The sequence below is a fragment of the Somniosus microcephalus genome, chromosome 12, assembly GCF_052327205.1.
Source record: "Somniosus microcephalus isolate GS21.2 chromosome 12, FLI_Smic_1.0, whole genome shotgun sequence".
Taxonomy (NCBI): Eukaryota; Metazoa; Chordata; class Chondrichthyes; order Squaliformes; family Somniosidae; genus Somniosus; species Somniosus microcephalus.
In genome coordinates, this window is record NC_140998.1 from 78755423 (window position 1) to 78778242 (window position 22820).

The following is a 22820-nucleotide window of genomic DNA, read 5'->3' on the forward strand; positions in this document are numbered from 1 at the left end:
CATTTTATGTATCCAGTCCTGTTATGACTAGTTATCAGCTGTGGTCACCATAGATATGGCCTCATTTTTCAGTTCCACGAAATAATGCAGATTGTAGATCTCTAGGATGTGTTCACAAACCACGAGGGAACATCAGACTTATCATTTTCTTGGCTATTAAACTGTCATGAAATTATCTTTATATACATTAATACGATGCCACAAGCTATAAAAACTTTTTCGTTGAGGCAAATTGAGGAATAAACTATGATCTGTTCAGGCCTTAGCTTCTCCCAATCTAATCTCTTATCTGTCTAGTGTCTTGGGTTAATTATTGTGCTTCATCTGTTCTCCACTGCAAATCAGCATAGGAGATAGATCCCTTATTCAACCCTCTCAAAATGTATACAAAAATGGTGACAAGTGTATCAACAGTGTAGAACTTTAAGATAACTAAGTCCATGACATAGTCCATTGGTAGAGGTGTGTCAATTGTGTTGGCTTCAAGTTTTTCTGCAACCTAGTTAGCTGATTGGAGATGAAAAATACTGAAAGATAGCCTCGCAAAAACTTGTTTAAGATTCAATTAACTTTATTCTTCTCTGCACAGACCTGTTATTTGGTTATCTACATTAAAAATGTTGCATTAATTAACCTGTAAAAGATGCATTTATCAATGTAATCTAGCTATATTGCATACACCAGCTCCAAACAAGGTGGGTAAATGTGAGTAGAACTGTTTGCTTGCAGAGCAGGTAGATACTGACATGGACTAGTTGAGTCGTGTGGCCTGTTTCAATGTTGTAACTTCTATGTGCTTACATGCACTGTTGTAATGTATTCACAACTACACACTTCAATAGTTTGATATTTTATTTACCCTTTGCACAAAAATTGTATACTTAGTTTTAAATAAATACTGCACAAAATAAAAATGCATTAACCCAATACTAAATAATATTACTGAAAGTACCCAAATTACCAATAGAGATACCATCTCCAGATCAAAAAACCATACTTAAAAGCAGCCATAATTCAGAAAAACACAACATAAGATGGTTCATATGCTTTTTAAAAAGGAAGAGTAATTTTTGGGCCCAAAGGTGGATTTTTGGCATTTGTCATAGGAAGTTTGTGACAAAAAGTAGTCAGTACAGTAAACAGAAGTGACAAGGTTGCCTTCTTGGTCCCATAAATAAGTGCCTAAACTACAATCTTTTACAGCATATCTCACCACCTATAGTAGATAAAACATGCCCACATCAATAGTAAACTAAGTATTAACTCTCTGATGCAGTAGTACAAAACTAAAGCTCAAATATTTTAGACAAAACTCTTTAAAAATTAAGGTGGGGTGAAAATATACAATCTTTTGTAAAGCAAATTCCTTCAGAATATGAAATCTTACCTTAACTGCATCTTTTGCACTAGAATCCATCTTTCCTATAGGAAATAGTGCTTTCTCTGACCAGTTTAAAAACTATATACAATATATAGCCAAATCTACTTGTATGCACATTTCTCTCAGGTTCCAATTTTTACTTCTTCAGTACTTTTATAACTATTGTTACATTTATATTTTGATCATGTAGCAATACACTGGGGATTATTAAACTAGACATTTCCCCCATCGCATGTGGAATTTATGCTATATATATATTTAAAAAAAAGGTTTTGAAAGTTAAAACTCTTTGATGAGGACTCTAGAACTTAGTTAGGTAATGAGTGGCTCCTCTAGATGTGACTGGCCATAGTCTTAATAATTCTGTCAGGATACTATATTTAAATTTATGGAGCCATCTCAGCCAAAAATACTAATTTTACCAAGTCATGGATCTAATAACACTTAGTTCTGACTCCACAGACAAAAATAAAAATTTGCTATTAATAAACAAAGCAGCTCCCATTGTGCATAGCAGACAAGTGTGCTACTACTCCCATAAACTGTCTGAAAACAGCAGATTTATATTAGTCACTAGGGAGGAATTCGCTTTTGTATCTGCCATGTTAACCATGTAAATCTGGAGATTACACTGAAGTGAGAAAAATCCTTGTTGGTAAAATATTAGTTAACACCTGTTGTATAAAGGTGATATTCCTTTGTTTTAAAGTACATACAAATCTAGCAGTTCAGCTTCATTTACATATTTAGCACAAAAACATTAAGATATTCTTCTGTAAACTAGATAAAATGTGTGCTTTGGATTGATCAACTTTAATTTGCAACATGAATTAAAAAACAAATCAGACAATGTTGTCAGCCACATTTGATCTAGTTATAATGCCTGGATTTAGTTACACTGTAGCTAGCTATCAGAACACTGGAGTTACCTTTTGGTACACATTCCTGTCGCTGCAAGAGAGCTCCATGAAGGCATAATTACATATGCACAAAACTCCAACAATTTTTAAAAAAAAGCAATCTTTAAATATCCACTTCAACTTGTAAAGTGCCCATAAGTGTCAATTTACGAGATGCTGACACCATCATACTTGGGACTGATCAGGACTTCACTCCAAAGTTTTCTGCAACTTTTGTGACAATATAACTCATGGCACCCAGAGAAGTCACTTAAGAACAGAAATAGATGCATAGAAATGTCCTGCTCCAAGTTCTAGATAAATCCAAGACAAAGGTTTTGGATCCAGACAAACAAAAATCCTTTGGTACAATTATCTCCATCTCAAGTTTCTAAGTAAAACAATATTCTTCACAGATCTAGTGCTTTAGATTTGCCCTCAAGCTAAAAAGTATGCTGCAATTTTCCCATCACCCATAAGACTGCTTAGTTTAAGAAAAAACACATTATTAAATTTCAACTACATTCTCGGTATCACTAAAAGGCAGAAAAAATTGCCATTTGTACCAGAATATACTACGTGCATCCTTGCAGTAATAGATCAGAATAGCTAGATCTCCCAACATCTTTCTAGAAATAAAAATAAGCAACTCATTAAGCAAATTTCAGTCAAAAAATCTGCACTGCATGTACAGTTCCTCTGTAGCTTTATATCCAAATTTTTGATAGAAGGCTTCGTTCTTTGGTAGACACTCTAATGTAATTTTGTAACAGTTGAGTTTCTTGCTGAGAAGTGTGAGGGCTGTAACTAACCTAGATCAACAGGACAGAAAAAAATAGCTACAGTTTAGTAACAGATTATTTAACTTCACTTGTATACAAAGAGGTAATATATTTTTACAGTGGACCCCTTCAGGTAATAGAGATAAACATGTAACCACAATATTACAGAAAACTCAAAATACAATACAAATATTTAGGATAACTAAACAATGAACTTTATTTTTGCTGTTAAAGCAAAGTAAAAGCTAATGTTACCATTAGAAATCAGACTATAAAGCTGTGGAGGTGGCTTAACAGGAATAAGATTTCTCCATTAATAAGGAAGTCATATACAAGAGGGATGATATGAGAGAGGAATATCATGAGAAGCTAGTGACTTTTGAGAAAATAAAAAGGTTATCTTAAGGTTGGCCAAGTAAAACATAATATGACTGGTACTTCATGAAAGCAAGAGAATTCTGATGTGGTCGGCACATTGCAATAATCTATTCAAGAACCCATTAGCTACTTGATGTTGAGGTGCAGCCATTCTCCCTCGTGTTCTTCTCCTTCCTGGGGTGCAGTTCCAGAAGTACAAGCAGTCCTATAGTACCTCTGCGACTGCCAATCCTTCATAAATAAAAGTAGCCTGGCAGGAGGCTCTATGACCATGGCTGTAATCATCACAGCCAAGTTCAATCCTATCCTCATCAGTCATGTACATATATATATACACTGGATAGCAATTAGGTATAGCAACCCTGACTGATTCTTCCCCTCGCTTAGGCTAGGGGCACAGAGGCTGTTACAATATGCGCACCATCACCCCAGCCAAAATCAGCTAACTCAATACATATTAAGCCTGGCTCCTTCCTTGTCTCTATAGCTCAGTATCACACCATAAGATGCATTTACTCACAGAGGCATCTCAGTAGCCAAAGACAGGGACTGAACACACCACCTAAACCTCAAAGTAAAGGAGCTTCACAGAAGTGATGTCTCACTGTTTACATAAATAATCTTCATGACATGTCTATGTATATTTACTTCATCTTTTGATTATATTGAGACACCAAACATGAGGGCTGATGGAAGTGTGGTGGGAGCCCCGGAAAATCAGGTGTGGAGGGTTGCAATGCATCTAAGGTGCTCAATCTGCCCCAGTGTGGTCGGAGTGCAAAGGAGGACGGAAACCTGTACACAAGTTGTGTGCTCAGCTCATTAGGCCCCAACTTTACGCTAATTAGATGAACAGTTTATAATATGGCTGGAGCACTTGACCTGCATTCCAGCCAAATAGTGCTCATTCCAAATGGGCACTGGTAACCCTGAAGTTTGGAAACAGGAAAAGGAAAGACAAGGAAAATCAGGAAGTTTGGGTTTTAGAAGCTTGTTGGTTGTAGGAAGAGAAAGATGAGTTCCAGTCTCAAGGTCCTAGGAAAAATGTTAGTCTGGGATACTGTACTTACCAACTTGGTAAATGCTTGACGCTGACACAGAAAGGGTGGGGGTGGGGGGCAGAAAGAGGGGGTTACATTCTGAAAAATCTGAAACTTGGCCCCAACCCGGCATGAACTTCCAGTTTAACCGGGTCTGGCTGGGGGATGGGGAGGAGGGGTAACCTGTTCCAGAGAGGCGGGTCAGTCATTTAAATATGTTAATAAGGCTGCATGCCTCAGATTTTAACAGAGTTTTACATCTAACGGCTGCTCAGGGCTCAGGAAACCTGGCAGCTGAAGGGAGACGAGAACAGCCGAAACAAGCAGGTTAGTGCTTTTCCAGCACTGCTTGTGGGCCTGGAGGAGCAGGAGTGCTTTCCCCCACCCCAGCCTCTGAAGCATACCTGCTGCGATCTCCTCCCGACCCGAAGCCCTCCCCTCAACCCAAAGGACCCCCACGATGTGATCGCCCCCAGACTTGCAGTAGTTGTGAGGGGTTTCCATAATTAGGGGTAGACAGACTTTTTTTGGCTGCGACTGGAAAGTTTCAAACTGTGTCTCTTAGGCAGTCCCTCGGAACCGAGGATGACTTGCTTCCACACTAAAAATTAGTTTGCAGGTAACTGATGAGTCCAATGCAGGACCTACAGTCTCTGTCACAGGTGGGGCAGACGGTGGTTGAAGGGGCAGGTGGGTGGGGTGCTTGGGTTGACGTGCGCTCCTTGCGCTCGGCTTCCGCTTGCTCCCGGCGAAGAGACTCGAGGTGTTCGGCACCTTCCCGGATACTTCTCCTCCATTTTGTGCGGTCTTGGGCCAGGGATTCCCAGGTGTCGATGGGGATGTTACACTTTTTCAAGGAGGCTTTGAGGGTGTCCTTGAAGTGTTTCCTCTGCCTACCTGGGGCTCTCTTGCCGTGCCGGAGCTCCGAGTAGAGCGCTTGTTTTGGGAGTCTCGTATCGGGCATGCGGACAATGTGACCTGTCCATTGGAGCTGATTGAGCGTGGTCAAAGTTTCGATGCTGGGGAAGTTGGCCTGAGCAAGAACACGGACGTTGGTGTGCCTATCCTGCCAATGGATTTGCAGGATCTTGCGGAGCCAGCGTTGGTGGTACCTCTCCAGTGCTTTGAGGTGCCTGCTGTACATGGTCCATGTCTCTGAGGCATACAGCAGGGCGGGTATCACTGCTGCACTGCAGACCATGAGCTTAGTGCCAGGTTTGAGGTCCTGGTCTTCAAACACTCTCTTCCTCAAATGATGTGCTGCCTCTCTAGCGCCAGGGTGAGGGGCATAATATTGTGAGTGGAAAAGCTTCAGGGAGGGGGAGGAGAGCATTTAGGAACAAATGCCATAGGAAAGAGTACAACATAGGTCTCGAAAGGACAGTTTCAGTAGTTAGGTTCTAGGTTGAAGACCAAGGGTGGTAATCTCACTATTACTCCTGATGTCACGCATTGGTCTGGTCAGGGGAAAAAAAGATTCGGCACATCAACATGTGGTTTAACAGATAACATAGACGGGCAGGTTTCACGTTCTGGGACAGGGGGTGCTGTACAGATAAGAAGGGCCTTCCTTTGAATTGGACTCATACCAATCAGTTTGTAAAATGAGTAAGGCATTGGGGTGGACTTAAACTAAAGTCAGGGGGTAGGGGCAAACATAGAAAGAAGGAAAGTAAACTGATGGAGGTAGAAAAGATTCAGAAGCTATATATTATGGTACAGAAGGCTGAATATCTTGTGAATAAAATATTAGAAGGAATGCTGAAAGTGGGGATAATTAAACACCTAGATAGACTCATCCAAGGTCACTTTCAATACCAAAACACACGAGTCTGATTTCAATACACTAATACTTACAGTTTCCCAAGTTGCTTTCCTCTGCATTCGTCACTTACGACAACTTCTTCTATTCTCCCCCGCTAAATTTGAAAAAAATAGTTTAGTATATCTTTATATTTAGGCTTCATTTAATATGAAAAGTTTTAATGATTAATTATCTACCTATTGACAATGGAATCATTCTAAATAATGATAATATATTTGCTCTATCCACGATTCACTCTCACAGTTTCCTAGAAGTAAAGGGAATTAAGGGTTACGGGGAGCGGGCAGGAATTTGGACATGAGTCTAGGTTCGGATCGGTCATGGCCCTGTGGGTAGCGGAGCGGGCCCAGGGGCCGTGTAGCCTGATCCTGCTCCTATTTCGTGTGTCTAATTCTGTTAGATTCAGGAGATGGTTCTGTGATAGTGGATTGGCGGTTAGGATCAGATCAGCCATGATCTTATTGAATGGCAGAGCAGGCTCGAGGGGCCGATTGGCCTACTCCTGCTCCTATTTCTTATGTTCTTATTGCCAAACTTCTATCCTGTTCAGTTAGGCCAGCAGAACAAATTAAACACAAAGAATGTTTTATCAACTGCTATCAGCTCTAGAAATAAACAGGAAACTCAGAACCACAGCAAACAAAGCTGTAATATAGCAAAATACCACGGGTGCTAGAAATCTGAAATAACAACAGAAAAAGCTGGAAACACTCAGCAGGTCAGGCAGCATCCGTGGAGAGACGCTGAGTGTTTCCAGCATTTTCTGTTGTTATTAAAGCTGTAATAGTACAATATCAGTTAAAGGCCTACCTTTGCACAAGTGTGTATAAATTTATGTTCAATTATTAGCGTTGCTGTAGCAATGACCTGTCCAAGTTGAGTGTCTTCAACAACAATGGCATAATAATCTCCAGTTTGTTTCATGTGCTCAAACTTTTCTGTGAAGTTTTAGAAAATGACAATCAAGAAAACAAATGCTTCTAAAGTAAACATGCTATACACAGTTTTACCTTTGATCATTTATTCATTGTATAAGGATTTATACTATTAGCTTTACAGCATTAAAAACATGTTGATCCACCACAGAAAACATTTTTTTTTATAGCTATTTTTCCTTCTGTTTTCCCAGTTGGGTCTTCCTACATTATCCATGGGGATGATGGCATACAGACAGCCAGCTTCAGGGAGACCACTAATACGCCCCAAAAATCAGTGACTAGATGCACAAAAGTGGCCTGGGGTTGACTATTGTTTGAGTTTTCCTTCTCTTCTGCCCAGTTATGGCAAGGAAAATGCAGATGCAGAACATTATCCTCCCACCCACATAACCTTAACATTCATTCACACATTGTATTATTTCACTGAGATGCTGGAGATAATCACAATGACAACATTGGATAAGTTACCTGACAATTGGGGAAAGAGTGCGAGAGAGACGGAGTCGTAGACAGAAAGCATTATGCACGTGGTGAGAGGGGAATGAGAAACCACAAAGAATACGGGGTTAGTTGACGGGGGAGGGAAAGGAAAGAGAGCGGGGGAGGAGAGACGGGGTGAAAGAGAGAGAGAGAGAGAGGGCGGGGTGAAGGAGAGAGAGAGAGAGATCATGCGCGAGGGGGTGAAGGAAAGAGAAAGGGATGGAAGGAGAGAGGGGAGGGGTGAAGGAGAGATAGGGGGTGAAGGAGAGGGAGAGAGAGGGGGACGGGGAGGGAGGGAGGGTAGGTGAAGGAGAGAGAGCGTGGCGGGGGTGAAGGAGAGAGTGTGCGCACAAGGGGGGTGCGGAAAGGGTCACGTGAGAGGGGCGCACATGGGGGGGGGAGGGAGATGGGCATGCACGGAGGGGGAAGGGAGAGAGATGTGCGCGGAGTGGTGTGAGGGAGAGGGGCGCGAGGAAGCGGGAGGGAGGGGGCGCGCGGAAGCGGGAGGGAGGGGGCACACGGATGGGGGCGGGAAAGGCGCGCGCAGAGGGGGAGGGTGAGGGTTGTGCGCAGACGGGATAGGGAGAAGGGCGCACGGAGGGGGCGCGCGCTGGGGGGAGGGAGAGGGGCGCGCGCGGAGGGGGAGGGGCGCGCGAGGAGGGGGGGGAGGGGGGGCGCGCAGAGGGGGAGGGGGGCGCGCAGAGGGGGAGGGGGGCGCGCAGAGGGGGAGGGGGGGCGCGCGCAGAGGGGGAGGGGGGGCGCGCGCAGAGGGGGAGGGGGGCGCGCGCAGAGGGGGAGGGGGGCGCGCGCAGAGGGGGAGGGGGGCGCGCGCAGAGGGGGAGGGGGGGCGCGCGCAGAGGGGGAGGGGGGCGCGCGCAGAGGGGGAGGGGGGCGCGCGCAGAGGGGGAGGGGGGCGCGCGCAGAGGGGGAGGGGGGGCGCGCGCAGAGGGGGAGGGGGGCGCGCGCAGAGGGGGGCGCGCGCAGAGGGGGAGGGGGGCGCGCGCAGAGGGGGAGGGGGGGCGCGCGCAGAGGGGGAGGGGGGCGCGCGCAGAGGGGGAGGGGGGCGCGCGCAGAGGGGGAGGGGGGGCGCGCGGCGAGGGGGAGGGGGGGCGCGCGCCGAGGGGGAGGGGCGCGCGCCGAGGGGGAGGGGCGCGCGCCGAGGGGGAGGGGCGCCGCGCGGAGGGGGAGGGGCTCGCGCGGAGGGGAGGGTGGCCGCGCGCGGAGGGGGAGGGGCGCGCGCGGAGGGGGAGGGAGAGAGGCGCAGGCAGAGGGGGAGGGGAGAGGGGCGCAGGCAGAGGGGGAGGGGGAGGGGCGCGCGCAGAGGGGGAGGGAGAGGGGCGCGCGCAGAGGGGGAGGGAGGGGGGCGCGCGCAGAGGGGGAGGGAGAGGGGCGCGCGCAGAGGGGGAGTGAGAGGGGCGCTCGCAGAGGGGGAGGGAGGGGGCTGCGCGCAGAGGGGGAGGGAGAGGGGCGCGCGCAGAGGGGGAGGGAGAGGGGCGCGCGCATTGGGGGATGGAGAGGGGCGCGCGCAGAGGGGGAGGGGCGCACGCGGAGGGGCGCGCGCAGAGGGGGAAGGGCGCGCGCAGAGGGGGAGGGGCGCGCGCAGAGGGGGAGGGGCGCGCGCAGAGGGGGAGGTGCGCGCGCAGAGCGGGAGGGGCGGCGCGCAGAGGGGGAGGGGCGCGCGCAGAGGGGGAGGGGGCGCGCGCAGAGGGGGAGGGGCGCGCGCCGAGGGGGAGGGGCGCACGCCGAGGGGGAGGGGCGCACGCCGAGGGGGGAGGGGCGCACGCCGAGGGGGAGGGGCGCACGCCGAGGGGGAGGGGCGCACGCCGAGGGGGAGGGGCGCACGCCGAGGGGGAGGGGCGCACGCCGAGGAGGAGGGGCGCAGGCAGAGGGGGAGGGGAGGGAGAGGGGCGCAGGCAGAGGGGGAGGGGCGCAGGCAGAGGGAGAGGGGCGCAGGCAGAGGGGGAGGGGCGAGCAGAGGGGGAGGGGCGCAGGCAGAGGGGGAGGGAGAGGGGCGCGCGCGGAGGAGGAGGGAGAGGGGCGCGCGCGGAGGGGGAGGGAGAGGGGCGCGCGCGGAGGGGGGAGGGAGAGGGGCGCGCGCAGAGGGGGAGGGAGAGGGGCGCGCGCAGAGGGGGAGGGGGCGCGCGCAGAGGGGGGAGGGGCGCGCGCAGAGGGGGAGGGGCACGCGCAGAGGGGGAGGGGCACGCGCCGAGGGGGAGGGAGAGGGGCGCGCGCAGAGGGGGAGGGAGAGGGGGCGCGCGCAGAGGGGGAGGGAGAGGGGCGCGCGCAGAGGGGGAGGGAGAGGGGCGCGCGCAGAGGAGGAGGGGCGCGCGCCGAGGGGGAGGGGCGCACGCCGAGGGGGAGGGGCGCACGCCGAGGGGGAGGGGCGCACGCCGAGGGGGAAGGGGCGCACGCCGAGGGGGAGGGGCGCACGCCGAGGGGGAGGGGCGCACGCAGAGGGGGAGGGAGAGGGAGAGGAGCGCAGGCAGAGGGGGAGGGGGAGGGAGAGGGGCGCAGGCAGAGGGGGAGGGGGAGGGAGAGGAGCGCAGGCAGAGGGGAGGAGGGGAGGGAGAGGGGCGCAGGCAGAGGGGGAGGGGGAGGGAGAGGGGCGCAGGCAGAGGGGGAGCGGCGCAGGCAGAGGGGGAGGGGGAGGGGCGCGCGCAGAGGGGGAGGGAGAGGGGCGCGCGCAGAGGGGGAGGGAGAGGGGCGCGCGCAGAGGGGGAGGGAGAGGGGCGCGCGCAGAGGGGGAGGGAGAGGGGCGCGCGCAGAGGGGGAGGGAGAGGGGCGCGCGCAGAGGGGGAGGGAGAGGGGCGCGCGCAGAGGGGGAGGGAGAGGGCGCGCGCGCCGAGGGGGAGGGGCGCGCGCCGAGGGGGAGGGGCGCGCGCCGAGGGGAGGGGCGCGCGCCGAGGGGGAGGGGCGCGCGCCGAGGGGGAGGGGGCCGCGCCGAGGGGGAGGGGCGCGCGCCGAGGGGGAGGGGCGCGCGCCGAGGGGGAGGGGCGCGCGCCGAGGGGGAGGGGCGCGCGCAGAGGGGGGGGGGCGCACGCAGAGGGGGGGGGCGCACGCAGAGGGGGAGGGGCGCACGCAGAGGGGGAGGGGCGCACGCAGAGGGGGAGGGAGAGGGGCGCACGCAGAGGGGGAGGGAGAGGGGCGCACGCAGAGGGGGAGGGAGAGGGGCGCACGCAGAGGGGGAGGGAGAGGGGCGCACGCAGAGGGGGAGGGAGAGGGGCGCACGCAGAGGGGGAGGGAGAGGGGCGCACGCAGAGGGGGAGGGAGAGGGGCGCACGCAGAGGGGGAGGGAGAGGGGCGCACCCAGAGGGGGGAGGAGAGGGGCGCACGCAGAGGGGGAGGGGAGGGGCGCACGCAGAGCGGGAGGGAGAGGGACGCACGCAGAGGGGGAGGGAGAGGGACGCACGCAGAGGGGGAGGGAGAGGGACGCACGCAGAGGGGAGGGAGAGGGACGCACGCAGAGGGGGGAGGGAGAGGGGCGCACGCAGAGGGGGAGGGGGAGGGGCGCGCGCCGAGGGGGAGGGGCGCACACCGAGGGGGAGGGGCGCGCACCGAGGGGGAGGGGCGCGCGCCGAGGGGGAGGGGCGCGCGCCGAGGGGGAGGGGCGCGCGCCGAGGGGGAGGGGCGCGCGCCGAGGGGGAGGGGCGCGCGCCGAGGGGGAGGGGCGCGCGCCGAGGGGGAGGGAGAGGGGCGCACGCAGAGGGAGAGGGGCGCACGCAGAGGGAGAGGGGCGCACGCAGAGGGGGAGGGGCGCACGCAGAGCGGGAGGGAGAGGGACGCACGCAGCGGGAGGGAGAGGGACGCACGCAGAGGGGGAGGGGCGCACGCAGAGGGGGAGGGAGAGGGACGCACGCAGAGGGGGAGGGGCGCACGCAGAGCGGGAGGGAGAGGGACGCACGCAGAGGGGGAGGGGCGCACGCAGAGGGGGAGGGAGAGGGGCGCACGCAGAGGGGGAGGGACGCACGCAGAGGGGGAGGGGCGCACGCAGAGGGGGAGGGAGAGGGACGCACGCAGAGGGGGAGGGAGAGGGGCGCACGCAGAGGGGGAGGGAGAGGGGCGCACGCAGAGGGGGAGGGAGAGGGACGCACGCAGAGGGGGAGGGAGAGGGACGCACACAGAGGGGGAGGGAGAGGGACGCACGCAGAGGGGGGGAGAGGGGCGCACGCAGAGGGGGAGGGAGAGGGGCGCACGCAGAGGGGAGGAGAGGGGCGCACGCAGAGGGGGAGGGAGAGGGACGCACGCAGAGGGGGAGGGAGAGGGGCGCACACAGAGGGGGAGGGAGAGGGGCGCACGCAGAGGGGGGGAGAGGGGCGCACGCAGAGGGGGAGGGAGAGGGGCGCACGCAGAGCGGGAGGGAGAGGGAGAGGGACGCACGCAGAGGGGGAGGGAGAGGGGCGCACGCAGAGGGGGAGGGAGAGGGACGCACGCAGAGGGGGGGAGAGGGAGAGGGGCGCACGCAGAGGGGGAGGGAGAGGGGCGCACACAGAGGGGGAGGGAGAGGGACGCACGCAGAGGGGGAGGGGCGCACGCAGAGGGGGAGGGAGAGGGGCGCACGCAGAGCGGGAGGGAGAGGGACGCACGCAGAGGGGGAGGGAGAGGGACGCACGCAGAGGGGGAGGGAGAGGGGCGCACGCAGAGGGGGAGGGAGAGGGGCGCACGCAGAGCGGGAGGGAGAGGGGCGCACGCAGAGGGGGAGGGAGAGGGACGCACGCAGAGGGGGAGGGAGAGGGACGCACGCAGAGGGGGAGGGAGAGGGGCGCACACAGAGGGGGAGGGAGAGGGACGCACGCAGAGGGGGGGAGAGGGGCGCACGCAGAGGGGGAGGGAGAGGGGCGCACGCAGAGGGGGAGGGAGAGGGGCGCACACAGAGGGGGAGGGAGAGGGACGCACGCAGAGGGGGAGGGAGAGGGACGCACGCAGAGGGGGGGAGAGGGGCGCACACAGAGGGGGGAGAGGGGCGCACGCAGAGGGGGAGGGAGAGGGGCGCACGCAGAGGGGGGGAGAGGGGCGCACACAGAGGGGGGAGAGGGGCGCACGCAGAGGGGGGAGAGGGGCGCACGCGGGGGGGGGAGAGGGGCGCACACAGAGGGGGGAGAGGGGCGCACGCAGAGGGGGGAGAGGGGCGCACGCGGGGGGGGGGAGAGGGACGCACGCAGAGGGGGGAGAGGGGCGCACGCGGGGGGGGGAGAGGGGCGCACACAGAGGGGGGAGAGGGGCGCACGCGGGGGGGGAGAGGGGCGCACGCGGGGGGGGAGAGGGGCGCACACAGAGGGGGGAGAGGGGCGCACACAGAGGGGGGAGAGGGGCGCACACAGAGGGGGAGGGAGAGGGGCGCACACAGAGGGGGAGGGAGAGGGGCGCACACAGAGGGGGAGGGAGAGGGACGCACGCAGAGGGGGGGAGAGGGGCGCACGCAGAGGGGGAGGGTGAGGGGCGCACGCAGAGGGGGGAGAGGGGCGCACGCAGAGGGGGGAGAGGGGCGCACGCAGAGGGGGGAGAGGGGCGCACGTGGGGGGGGGAGAGGGGCGCACACAGAGGGGGAGGGAGAGGGGCGCACACAGAGGGGGAGGGAGAGGGACGCACGCAGAGGGGGGGAGAGGGGCGCACGCAGAGGGGGAGGGAGAGGGGCGCACGCAGAGGGGGAGGGAGAGGGGCGCACACAGAGGGGGAGGGAGAGGGACGCACGCAGAGGGGGGAGAGGGGCGCACGCAGAGGGGGGGAGAGGGGCGCACGCGGGGGGGGGAGAGGGGCGCACGCGGGGGGGGGGAGAGGGGCGCACACAGAGGGGGAGGGAGAGGGGCGCACACAGAGGGGGAGGGAGAGGGACGCACGCAGAGGGGGGGAGAGGGGCGCACGCAGAGGGGGAGGGAGAGGGGCGCACGCAGAGGGGGGAGAGGGGCGCACGCAGAGGGGGAGGGAGAGGGGCGCACGCAGAGGGGGAGGGAGAGGGGCGCACGCAGAGCGGGAGGGAGAGGGGCGCACGCAGAGGGGGGAGAGGGGCGCACGCGGGGGGGGGAGAGGGGCGCACACAGAGGGGGAGGGAGAGGGGCGCACACAGAGGGGGAGGGAGAGGGACGCACGCAGAGGGGGAGGGAGAGGGACGCACGCAGAGGGGGGGAGAGGGGCGCACGCAGAGCGGGAGGGAGAGGGGCGCACGCAGAGGGGGGAGAGGGGCGCACGCAGGGGGGGAGAGGGACGCACGCAGAGGGGGGGAGAGGGGCGCACGCAGAGCGGGAGGGAGAGGGGCGCACGCGGGGGGGGGAGAGGGGCGCACACAGAGGGGGAGGGAGAGGGGCGCACGCAGAGCGGGAGGGAGAGGGGCGCATGCAGAGGGGAGGGAGAGGGGCGCACGCAGAGAGGGGAGGGAGAGGGGCGCACGCAGAGGGGGAGGGAGAGGGGCGCACGCAGAGGGGGAGGGAGAGGGGCGCACGCAGAGGGGGAGGGAGAGGGGCGCACGCAGAGGGGGAGGGAGAGGGGCGCACGCAGAGGGGGAGGGAGAGGGGCGCACGCAGAGGGGGAGGGAGAGGGGCGCACGCAGAGGGGGAGGGAGAGGGACGCACGCAGAGGGGGAGGGAGAGGGGCGCACGCAGAGGGGGAGGGAGAGGGACGCACGCAGAGGGGGAGGGAGAGGGACGCACGCAGAGGGGGGGAGAGGGGCGCACGCAGAGGGGGGGAGAGGGGCGCACGCAGAGGGGGGGAGAGGGGCGCACGCAGAGGGGGGAGAGGGGCGCACGCGGGGGGGGGAGAGGGACGCACGCGGGGGGGGGGGAGAGGGACGCACGCGGGGGGGGGAACGAGAGGGGCGTGCACACGCAGAGGGGGAGCGGGGTAGAGGGGCATTATCACTACATTAACAATCTAGGCAGGATAACTCCTTAACAGTTTGAAGTAAAATGCAGGATAATATTTGAAAGTGCTAGTCTACTTACTTATAAACAGTTCAGGAGTAGCTTCGCCTATTTTTGTTAACTGTGCGAGTACCTTAAAAAGACCTGTTTAAAAATTAGAATTAAATGAGTTACATCAGCATAATCAAATGATTTTGGTGCATGAGTGAGTTTTAGACATAATGGGCCAGATATTCCGATCCCTACGGGTGGGTACGCGCTGTGTACTCACCCATAGGGACATCGGAAATGCCAGTTTTAAGCATGCACTGCGCGCATGCGCTGGAAACCGGCATTTCCGATCTGTCAAGAAAGCTCTTGACTGATCCTCCGCCTGCCCAGGAGAAGGGCCTCTGCGGGCGGAGAGTTCCGTTTTTTGGAGACCCTCCGCCCGCAGAAAACCCTTACAATTCTTGCGCCTGGTACACCTGCTTTTATCACAATAAAAATTGAAAAAAGTTTTTTAAAAAATTCCACTGATTTATCATTTAAAAATACTTTAACAAAAGTAAGTTTATTTTTAGCCATTAAAAACTTTAATTATTTTCAAAAATGTAATTTTTTTTTTAAATAGTTAATTTATGTAATTTCAAATCATTTTAAAAATGTGATTTAAAAAAAAAATGTATTTAAAGTTTTACTATGTTTTTGGGGGTGATTTCCATTCATATATTTGGCAGGTCTTACTGTCAAATGTATGAAGGGAGATTCCCTTCTTTGATTGCCTCCCCATGGCCCACATGATCCCAGGGACGCTGCGAACCGCCTGCGCCCCTGGGATACGTGGGCCCTGCGCACCGGCAGTTTGGAGAGGCCCAGCATCGGAACTGTGCGCCTCCCGGGAGCCCTCAGGTAAGGGCGCAGATTTTTCCAGATCGCAAGCCTCCGCCCGCGGGAGGCCTGCGATCAGAATATTTGGGCCAATGTTGTAGATCTCGACTTTGTGTGATAGTGTAAAACAGGTGATCGCAAGTCGGCAGCCCGTTTTACATCTCTCTCGATTTTTATTTCCACTGAGCATCTGTTTACACTATCGTACAAAGTCAAGATCTAACCCAATCTGATTCAGACTGTTTATACAATATCCTTAAAAAAGCAGAGCTGTGCTTGGCTGGGTTTAATTTATTTACATTTCTCCACTAAAAAAATAATTGGGCTGGAACAGGAAAGGACTTTGTTGCTATTTATTAGTATCTCTGTTTAAGACATTCGTTCTACCAAACACCAGGTTGGATGTCAAATAGAAGAGTTGGGACTTGGGAGTATTCAGTAGAAGAGCTTAGATGGTCAGAATGGCATTTCATGGCCCGCATGTTTCTTATCCTCAAACAATAATGATTAGTAACATACATGTTTAAAGTATTAGCGCTGATCCAGCTTGTCAAATAAATTATAAAACCAAAAAAAGTCTCCTGCTCTTCTTCAAATAGGTGAGCACCTGAGAGGGCAGCCATTTTGCACACAGCAAGATCTCATAAGCAGCAATGAGTTGATTGACCAATTAATATGCATGCAGATATAGATACTATCACCCTAGGACTCAGTATTAGTGTTATATGTTTTCTCCAGTCAATTTTCATATTTTGTCAGATTTGAATACAAATCTACAAATTTTCACACCACAATTGTTTTTTTTTTACCTCAGAACAACTTTGGAAGCCAAAGACTGAAGGAATGAAAGATCTCTCTCTTTGTAAGGGTCTTAAGTGAAAGGAATTCCTCAACCCAGTTTAGAGTATCCATAGCATAAAACTGCCCATAATTTGACACTAAGGATCGCTTGTGTGCAAAGTGGAAAATTTCACACAAGTGCTGTAGAAATTAAATAACGAATAATGGATGGCTGGGAAGAAGTGCAAGAAAATAAAGATGACTATTAGATGGATGGATAAATGCAAAAACTAACTGGAACCCTGGAGTTTTCTTACCTAATGAACATCTAAGAAGATGCTTTGGACTGGAACTGCACTGGAGGTATGAGAACACTGGTATAACTACTTCAGTCCCTTCTGTGCATGTACCTAAACTATATACACTATTCTAGAACTGAAACAAGAACCAATGGGACCATGTGGATTGAACGTTCAAAATAGCTATTGGGAGTTAAATTTCTTTTAATTACTACATAGACATTGTATCATGATTCAAAAGAGTTAAGCATAAAAACGAAAGTATAAATGCAGGCAAAACAATGCGAGAATGAGAAAATAAACTGAATCCTTACAAGTTTAACAGAAAAAATTGCTTACTCGCATAAACATATTCAACAAAAAAGCAATCCAAAGTGCCTGCTATCCAAAGTGGTTGCAAAAATTAATTAGACTGAAATGGAGTGAAAATTGTTCAACAGCAATTTTAAATTTTAAGCTCTTCAATAGGTTTTGTTTAAACATTGAACATTTCAGTAAATGTTAAATTCATAAACTTAGTCAGTATTAACATATATCTGTTAACTCCCCCGTGGATTACAGTTCAAACAGTACCTCTGTTGAAGTCAGCAGTACAGAGAGGCCTCATAACTAGTCCATCCCCAGGGTGCAAAGGGGAAATTTCAGGCGAGAATTTCACCATATTCTGGCTCCAGTCCAGGTCATTTAACATGATGGGATCAAACAAGGGTGTATCATCAAGAATCATGGCAGGAGGAGCACACAACCAATACACTGTTTAAGAAAAAATGGAAAATGCTTTAAAAACCCTAATCAAATATACATTTTTACTTATTTAGATTAATGTGACACCTAAAAATAGTCAAGAGAAATATAATGTGACTTTTTAATTCGGTTACTGCAAGACAGATCAAATTGTGTACTAATAAATTCTCAAAGTAAACTAAATTTGAGTGATGGTTACTGTACAATTGCACATTACTAATCAATCACCATATTTTGGAGCACTGCAGCAAGACATCATTTGCCTGCTGTGTTTATGAAACAACTCGTAATAATCACCAAAATCATAGAAACTTGCAGCACCGAAGGAGGCCATTCGACCCGTCGTGCCTGTGCCGGCTCTTTGAAAGAGCAGTCGTGCTTAGTCCCACATCCCCACTTTTTGTCCATAACCCTGCAAGTTCCTCATCCTCAAGTGCCTGTCCAGCTCCCTTTTAAAATTATTTATGGAATCAGCTTCCACCACCTCTCCAGGTAGAGCATTCCAGATCCCGACAAGTCGGAGTGAAAAATGTCTCCTCATCGCCCCTCCAGATCTTTTGCCAATGATTTCTATCACCTCGAGTTATTGACCCACTCACCAGAGGGAATCATTTTTCTCGATCAAAACCTCTCATTATCTTGAAAACCTCTACTAGGTCACCTCTTAACCTTCTCTGTTCCAAGGAGCACAGTCCTAACTTTTCCAACCTCTCCTCATAACTCAAGTCCCTCATCCCTGGTAACATCCTGGGTAAACCTCCTCTGTACCCTTTCTGAGGCCTTTACATTTTTCCTGAGGTATGGTGCCCAAAACTGTCAACAATACTCCAGCTGAGGCCTAACCAGTGATTTATAAATTTCTAGCATGAACTCTGCTTTTATATTCTAGTCCTCTATTTATAAACCCAAATAACCTATATGCCTTTTTAACCACCTTATCAACTTGCCCTGCCACCTTTAAGGATGTGTGTGTATGGACACCAAGGTCTCTCTGTTCATCTACACTTTTCAAAATCATGCCATTTATAGTGTGCTGTCCTCCCAAAGTGCATCACTTCACACTTCTCCGCATTGAACTCCATCTGCCATGCTTCTGCCCATTTCACCATCCTATGTCATCCTGACTATCCTCATCATGATCTACTACTTTGCCAAGTTTCGTATTATCTGCAAACTTTATAATGCTGCTCCCTACCCAGAGTCTAGGTCGTTTATAAAAATTGCAAAGAGTAATGGACCCAAAATTGACCCTTGGGGAACACCACTGAAAACTACCTCCCAATCTGAAAGACATCCATCCTCCACCACCACCTCTGCTTCCGGACAATAAGCCAATTTTGCATCCATGCTGCCACTTTCCCCTTAATTCCATGGGCTTCCATCTTCTTAATAAGCCTCCTGCGTGGCACTTTGTCAAATGCCTTCCAAAGGTCCATATATACATCTACTGCACTACCTTGACCAACCTTCTCTGTTATCTCAAAAAATTCAATCAAGTTAGTCAGACATGATTCACCTTTAACAAATCCATGCTGGCACTCCTTGATTAACCCATGCCTTTCCAAATGAAAGTTTATTTTGTCCCTGATGATGGTTTCCAATAACTTTCCCACCACCAATGTTAGGCTGACTGGCCTGTAGTTTCCTGGTTTATCCCTCTCCACTTTCTTGAATAGTGGTATAACAGTAGCAATCCTCTGGCACTACTCCTGTATCCAATGAGGATTGAAAGATTGTGACCAATGCCTCTGCTATTTCTACCTTTGCTTCTTTCAGTAACCTAGGAGGCATTCCATCTAGATCAGGTGACTTACCAACTTTCAGTAATGCTAATCTTTTTAGTACATCCCTGCAATTTTTGGGATATTTCTAACTTTACTGCTGCTTATATCTCTCTGTCCTTTGATCTAATTTCTGTTATTTTCTACAACAGCAAAATACTGCGGATGCTGGAAATCTGAAATAACAACAGAAAATGCTGGAAACACTCAACAGGTCAGGCAGCATCTGCTGAGTGTTTCCAGCATTTTCTGTTATTTCTGCTATTTTCTAGTTCCCCTCCCCCAGCCAAATTAGTTTAAACCCTCCCCAACAGTACTAGTTAACCTCTCAGCAAGAACATTCATCCCGGATTTGTTCAGGTGTGACCCATCCATCTTGTACAGGTGCCCCTTCCCCCAGAACCGGTCCCAATGCCCCAAGAATCTGAAACCCGCCCTCCTGCACCACTTCCCAGCCACGCATTTACCTGGCCTGTCTTCCTGTTTCTATTACTCACCAGCACATGGCACTGGGAGTAATCCTGCGATTACTACCTTTGAAGTCCTGATTCTTAAACTTTTTCCTAGCTCCTGAAACTCTGCCTGAAGCATCTCAACACTTTTTCTACCTATGTCATGGGTTCCAACATGAACCACGACTTCTGGCTGCTCCCCTTCCCCTCGCAGAATGTCCTGCACCCGCTCAGTGATATCTTTTACCCTGGCACCAGGGAGGCAACATATCATTTGGGAATCACGTTCGCAGTTACAGAAACGCCTGTCTATGCCTATAACTATCGAATCCCCTATGACTACTGCATTTCTATTCTTTCTTTTTCCCCCGTGTGCAGTCAGATCTCCCGTGGTGCTGGAGGTTCGATTCTTACTGCGAGTGTTAGATGTACTGTGCTGAGGACTCGCAAGCAGCATCATACATTGAAAGGCTTGGTCAGGTGATCCAATTATTCATCCTTTTCTCACGTCGTAATAATTTTTCTTTTAAATGTAGCATTTTAAAAATAAACATTAACAGTTCACTTCAGCTAACTCAAAACATCTGCATCTCGTTTCACTTTTAAAAATTTCTGTTGCTGATTTAAACATGGAGTTGAACCTCATTCAAATCTTTCCAAGTTCATGTCAACATAGACTTCACTCTAGAGGAAGTCTGCCTATATTAATACTAACCAAAAATTACAATTCCTCTAAATGTACATTTAATTTCATGTTTAGTCCCTGCATTTAGGGCCTTCAGCAACACTTTCCCCTAATTCAAAGAACAGAGAAACAAGTCAGTCCCAAACATAGAATAGTATAGCACAGAAGGAAGCCATTCAGCCCACTGAGTCTGCATCGGCTCTTTTGATCAGCAGTCCAGTTAGTCCCACTCTTTCCCCATATGCCTGCAATTTTTTTGCCTTCCAAGTATTTATCCAATTCCCTTTTGAAGGCTACTATTGAATCTGTTTCTACCACCCTATCAGGCAGTGATTTCCAAATCCTAACCACTCGTTGCATAAAACGTTTTTCCTCATGTCGCCTCTGGTTCTTTTGCCAATCACCTTAAATCTGTGCCCTCTGGTTATCGACCCTTCAGCCATTGGAAACCATTTCTCTTTATTTACTCCATCTAAACCCTTCATGATTTTAAACACCTCTATCAAACCTCCTCTACAGAAATCTGCTCTACAGAAAACAACTCCAGCTTCTCCAGTCTATCCACATAACTGTAATCCCTCATCCCTGGAACCATTCTAGTAAATCTCTTCTGAACCCTCTCCAAAGCCGTCACGTCTTTCCTAGAGTGTGGTGCCCAGAATTGGACACAATACTCCAGCAGGGGCCGAACTAGTGTTTTATACATGGTTAACATAACTTCCTGGTTTTTGTACTCTATGCCTCTATTTATAAAGCCCAGGATCCCATATGCGTCATTAACTGCTTTGTTAAACTGTCCTGTGACCTTCGAAGATTTGTGCACAAACACCCCCAGGTCTCTGTTCTTGCACCCCCTTTAAAATTTGTACTATTTAGCTTGTATTGCCTCTGCTCATTCTTCCTACCAAAATGTTTTATGTTGTGGCAGAACCACTGAATGACTCTGGCTAACTGTATATAATTCTCTTTAACGATGTTCTAACACCAGCCTAAACCTGTACCATTGTGTTAGGCATTACTGTGTTTTGTATATAGAGTTTGCATGTACGGGGCATGGCCCCTTTAAGAGTGCGGGTAAACGCGATGACGTCACGTCGCAAACCACGGGGCTGCCCAGGCAGTCCTCGTGGCATCTCCGTTGAGTAAAGACCTGTTTAGTTGTTCTCTTGTGTCGATCTCCGTTATTCATTGGAATTCGTTAATTCCTACATTGGTGACCCCGTTTTTGTGAACGTTTTCACATAAGAGCACAGCATGGAAGCAAACGCCATTTCGCTAAAGCTACCGCAGTTCTGGGAGCAGCAAGCACCCTCGTGGTTTATTCAGGTCGAGGCCCAGTTCGCCCTGAGGAACATCGATGCGGATCAGACCAAGTATCTTTATGTGGTCTCCGCACTCGACAGCTCTACCGCCTCTCGGATCGTCAGCCTCCTCGAAAACCCCCCAACGGTGCACAAGTATGAAACCCTCACAGCGCGGTTACTGCAGGTTTTCAGCCTCACAAAACCGGAGCACGCCCGTCGATTACTCGCTATGCCCGGGCTCGGGGACTCCAAGCCTTCAGAGTTGATAAGCCAAATGCTCACACTCCTGGGCTCAGAACGGGAATGTTTCCTGTTCCACGAAATTTTCCTCAGCCAACTGCCTGGACAGGTACAAGCTGCCCTGGCCAGATCTGAAATTGAAGACTGCGCAACACTCGCTGCGGAGGCAGACAAAATTTTCGCTGTAACTCGGCAGTACTGCGCCGCCACGAGGCACCCATCCCCCGTAGACGCTGCCCCAGCTCATCAGCCTGCTGGGCTGTGTTTCTACCACGTGCAGTTTGGCGCGAAGGCGAAGCGTTGCCGCCCTCCCTGCAGTTTTCCCCAAAAAAACAAACAACTGACACTGCGACCACCGAGGAACGGGTCTAACGGGCACCCCGCGGCCGCGATCGGCAACGCGGGAAAATTGCTGTTCATCACTGATACTCTCTCCGGTCGTTGTTTTCTGTGCGACACCGGGGAGCAGTACAGCATTTTACCCGCGTCCGCCCTCGATGTGCAGACGGGGAATCACGGCCCCCCCTTGAAGCGGCCAATGGCGGAACAATTCGGACCTTCAGCAGACGGCAAGTGGAGGTGTGCCTCGGGGGGCAACATTTTCACTGGGAGTTTGTTACGGCCAGAGTTTCCCAGCCCCTCCTCGGCCCGGATTTCCTGTGCGCCAACAGCCTCCTGGTCGACGTTAGGAACCAGCGGCTGATCAACGCAGCAACTTTTAATTTTCTTCCGTGTTACCGCAGTAACACTACGTCATGCACCGTCTCCTGTGCGTTCCTGACTCCTGATGAGTTCGCTCGCCTGCTCGGCGAATTCCCCGACCTGACAAGACCCACGTTCTCCTCCACAACCACGAAACATGGTGTGGAACACCACATCACCACCAACGGCCCCCCCGGTCTACGCGCGGGCCCAGTGCCTGGAACCTGGCAAGCTGGCGGTCGCAAAGGCGGAGTTCGCAACCATGGAGCGGTTAGGGACTATTCGCCGGTCGAATAGTCCCTGGTCTTCACCCCTCCATATCGTCCCGAAGCCTGGCGGTGGATGGCGGCCATGCGGCAACTATCGACGCCACCACTCCTGATCGTTAC

At 52.7% G+C, this 22820-nt stretch overlaps 1 protein-coding gene across 2 annotated transcripts in view; it reads right to left on the bottom strand.

The window, feature by feature from the left end:
* Positions 1 to 834: 834 nt before the first annotated feature.
* gnpnat1 (glucosamine-phosphate N-acetyltransferase 1) overlaps positions 835 to 22820 on the bottom strand; it is a 35169-nt gene continuing 13183 nt past the window's right edge. For both annotated transcript variants that reach the window (XM_086003190.1, XM_086003189.1), the window contains exons 2-6: positions 17097 to 17276; positions 14656 to 14718; positions 7116 to 7243; positions 6338 to 6399; positions 835 to 3092 (exon numbers count right to left, since the gene is read on the bottom strand). In XM_086003190.1, the coding sequence (XP_085859316.1) occupies positions 2945 to 3092; positions 6338 to 6399; positions 7116 to 7243; positions 14656 to 14718; positions 17097 to 17250 (555 nt within the window). In that variant the 5' untranslated portion in view covers positions 17251 to 17276 and the 3' untranslated portion in view covers positions 835 to 2944. The remainder of the gene's footprint in view (positions 3093 to 6337; positions 6400 to 7115; positions 7244 to 14655; positions 14719 to 17096; positions 17277 to 22820) is intronic.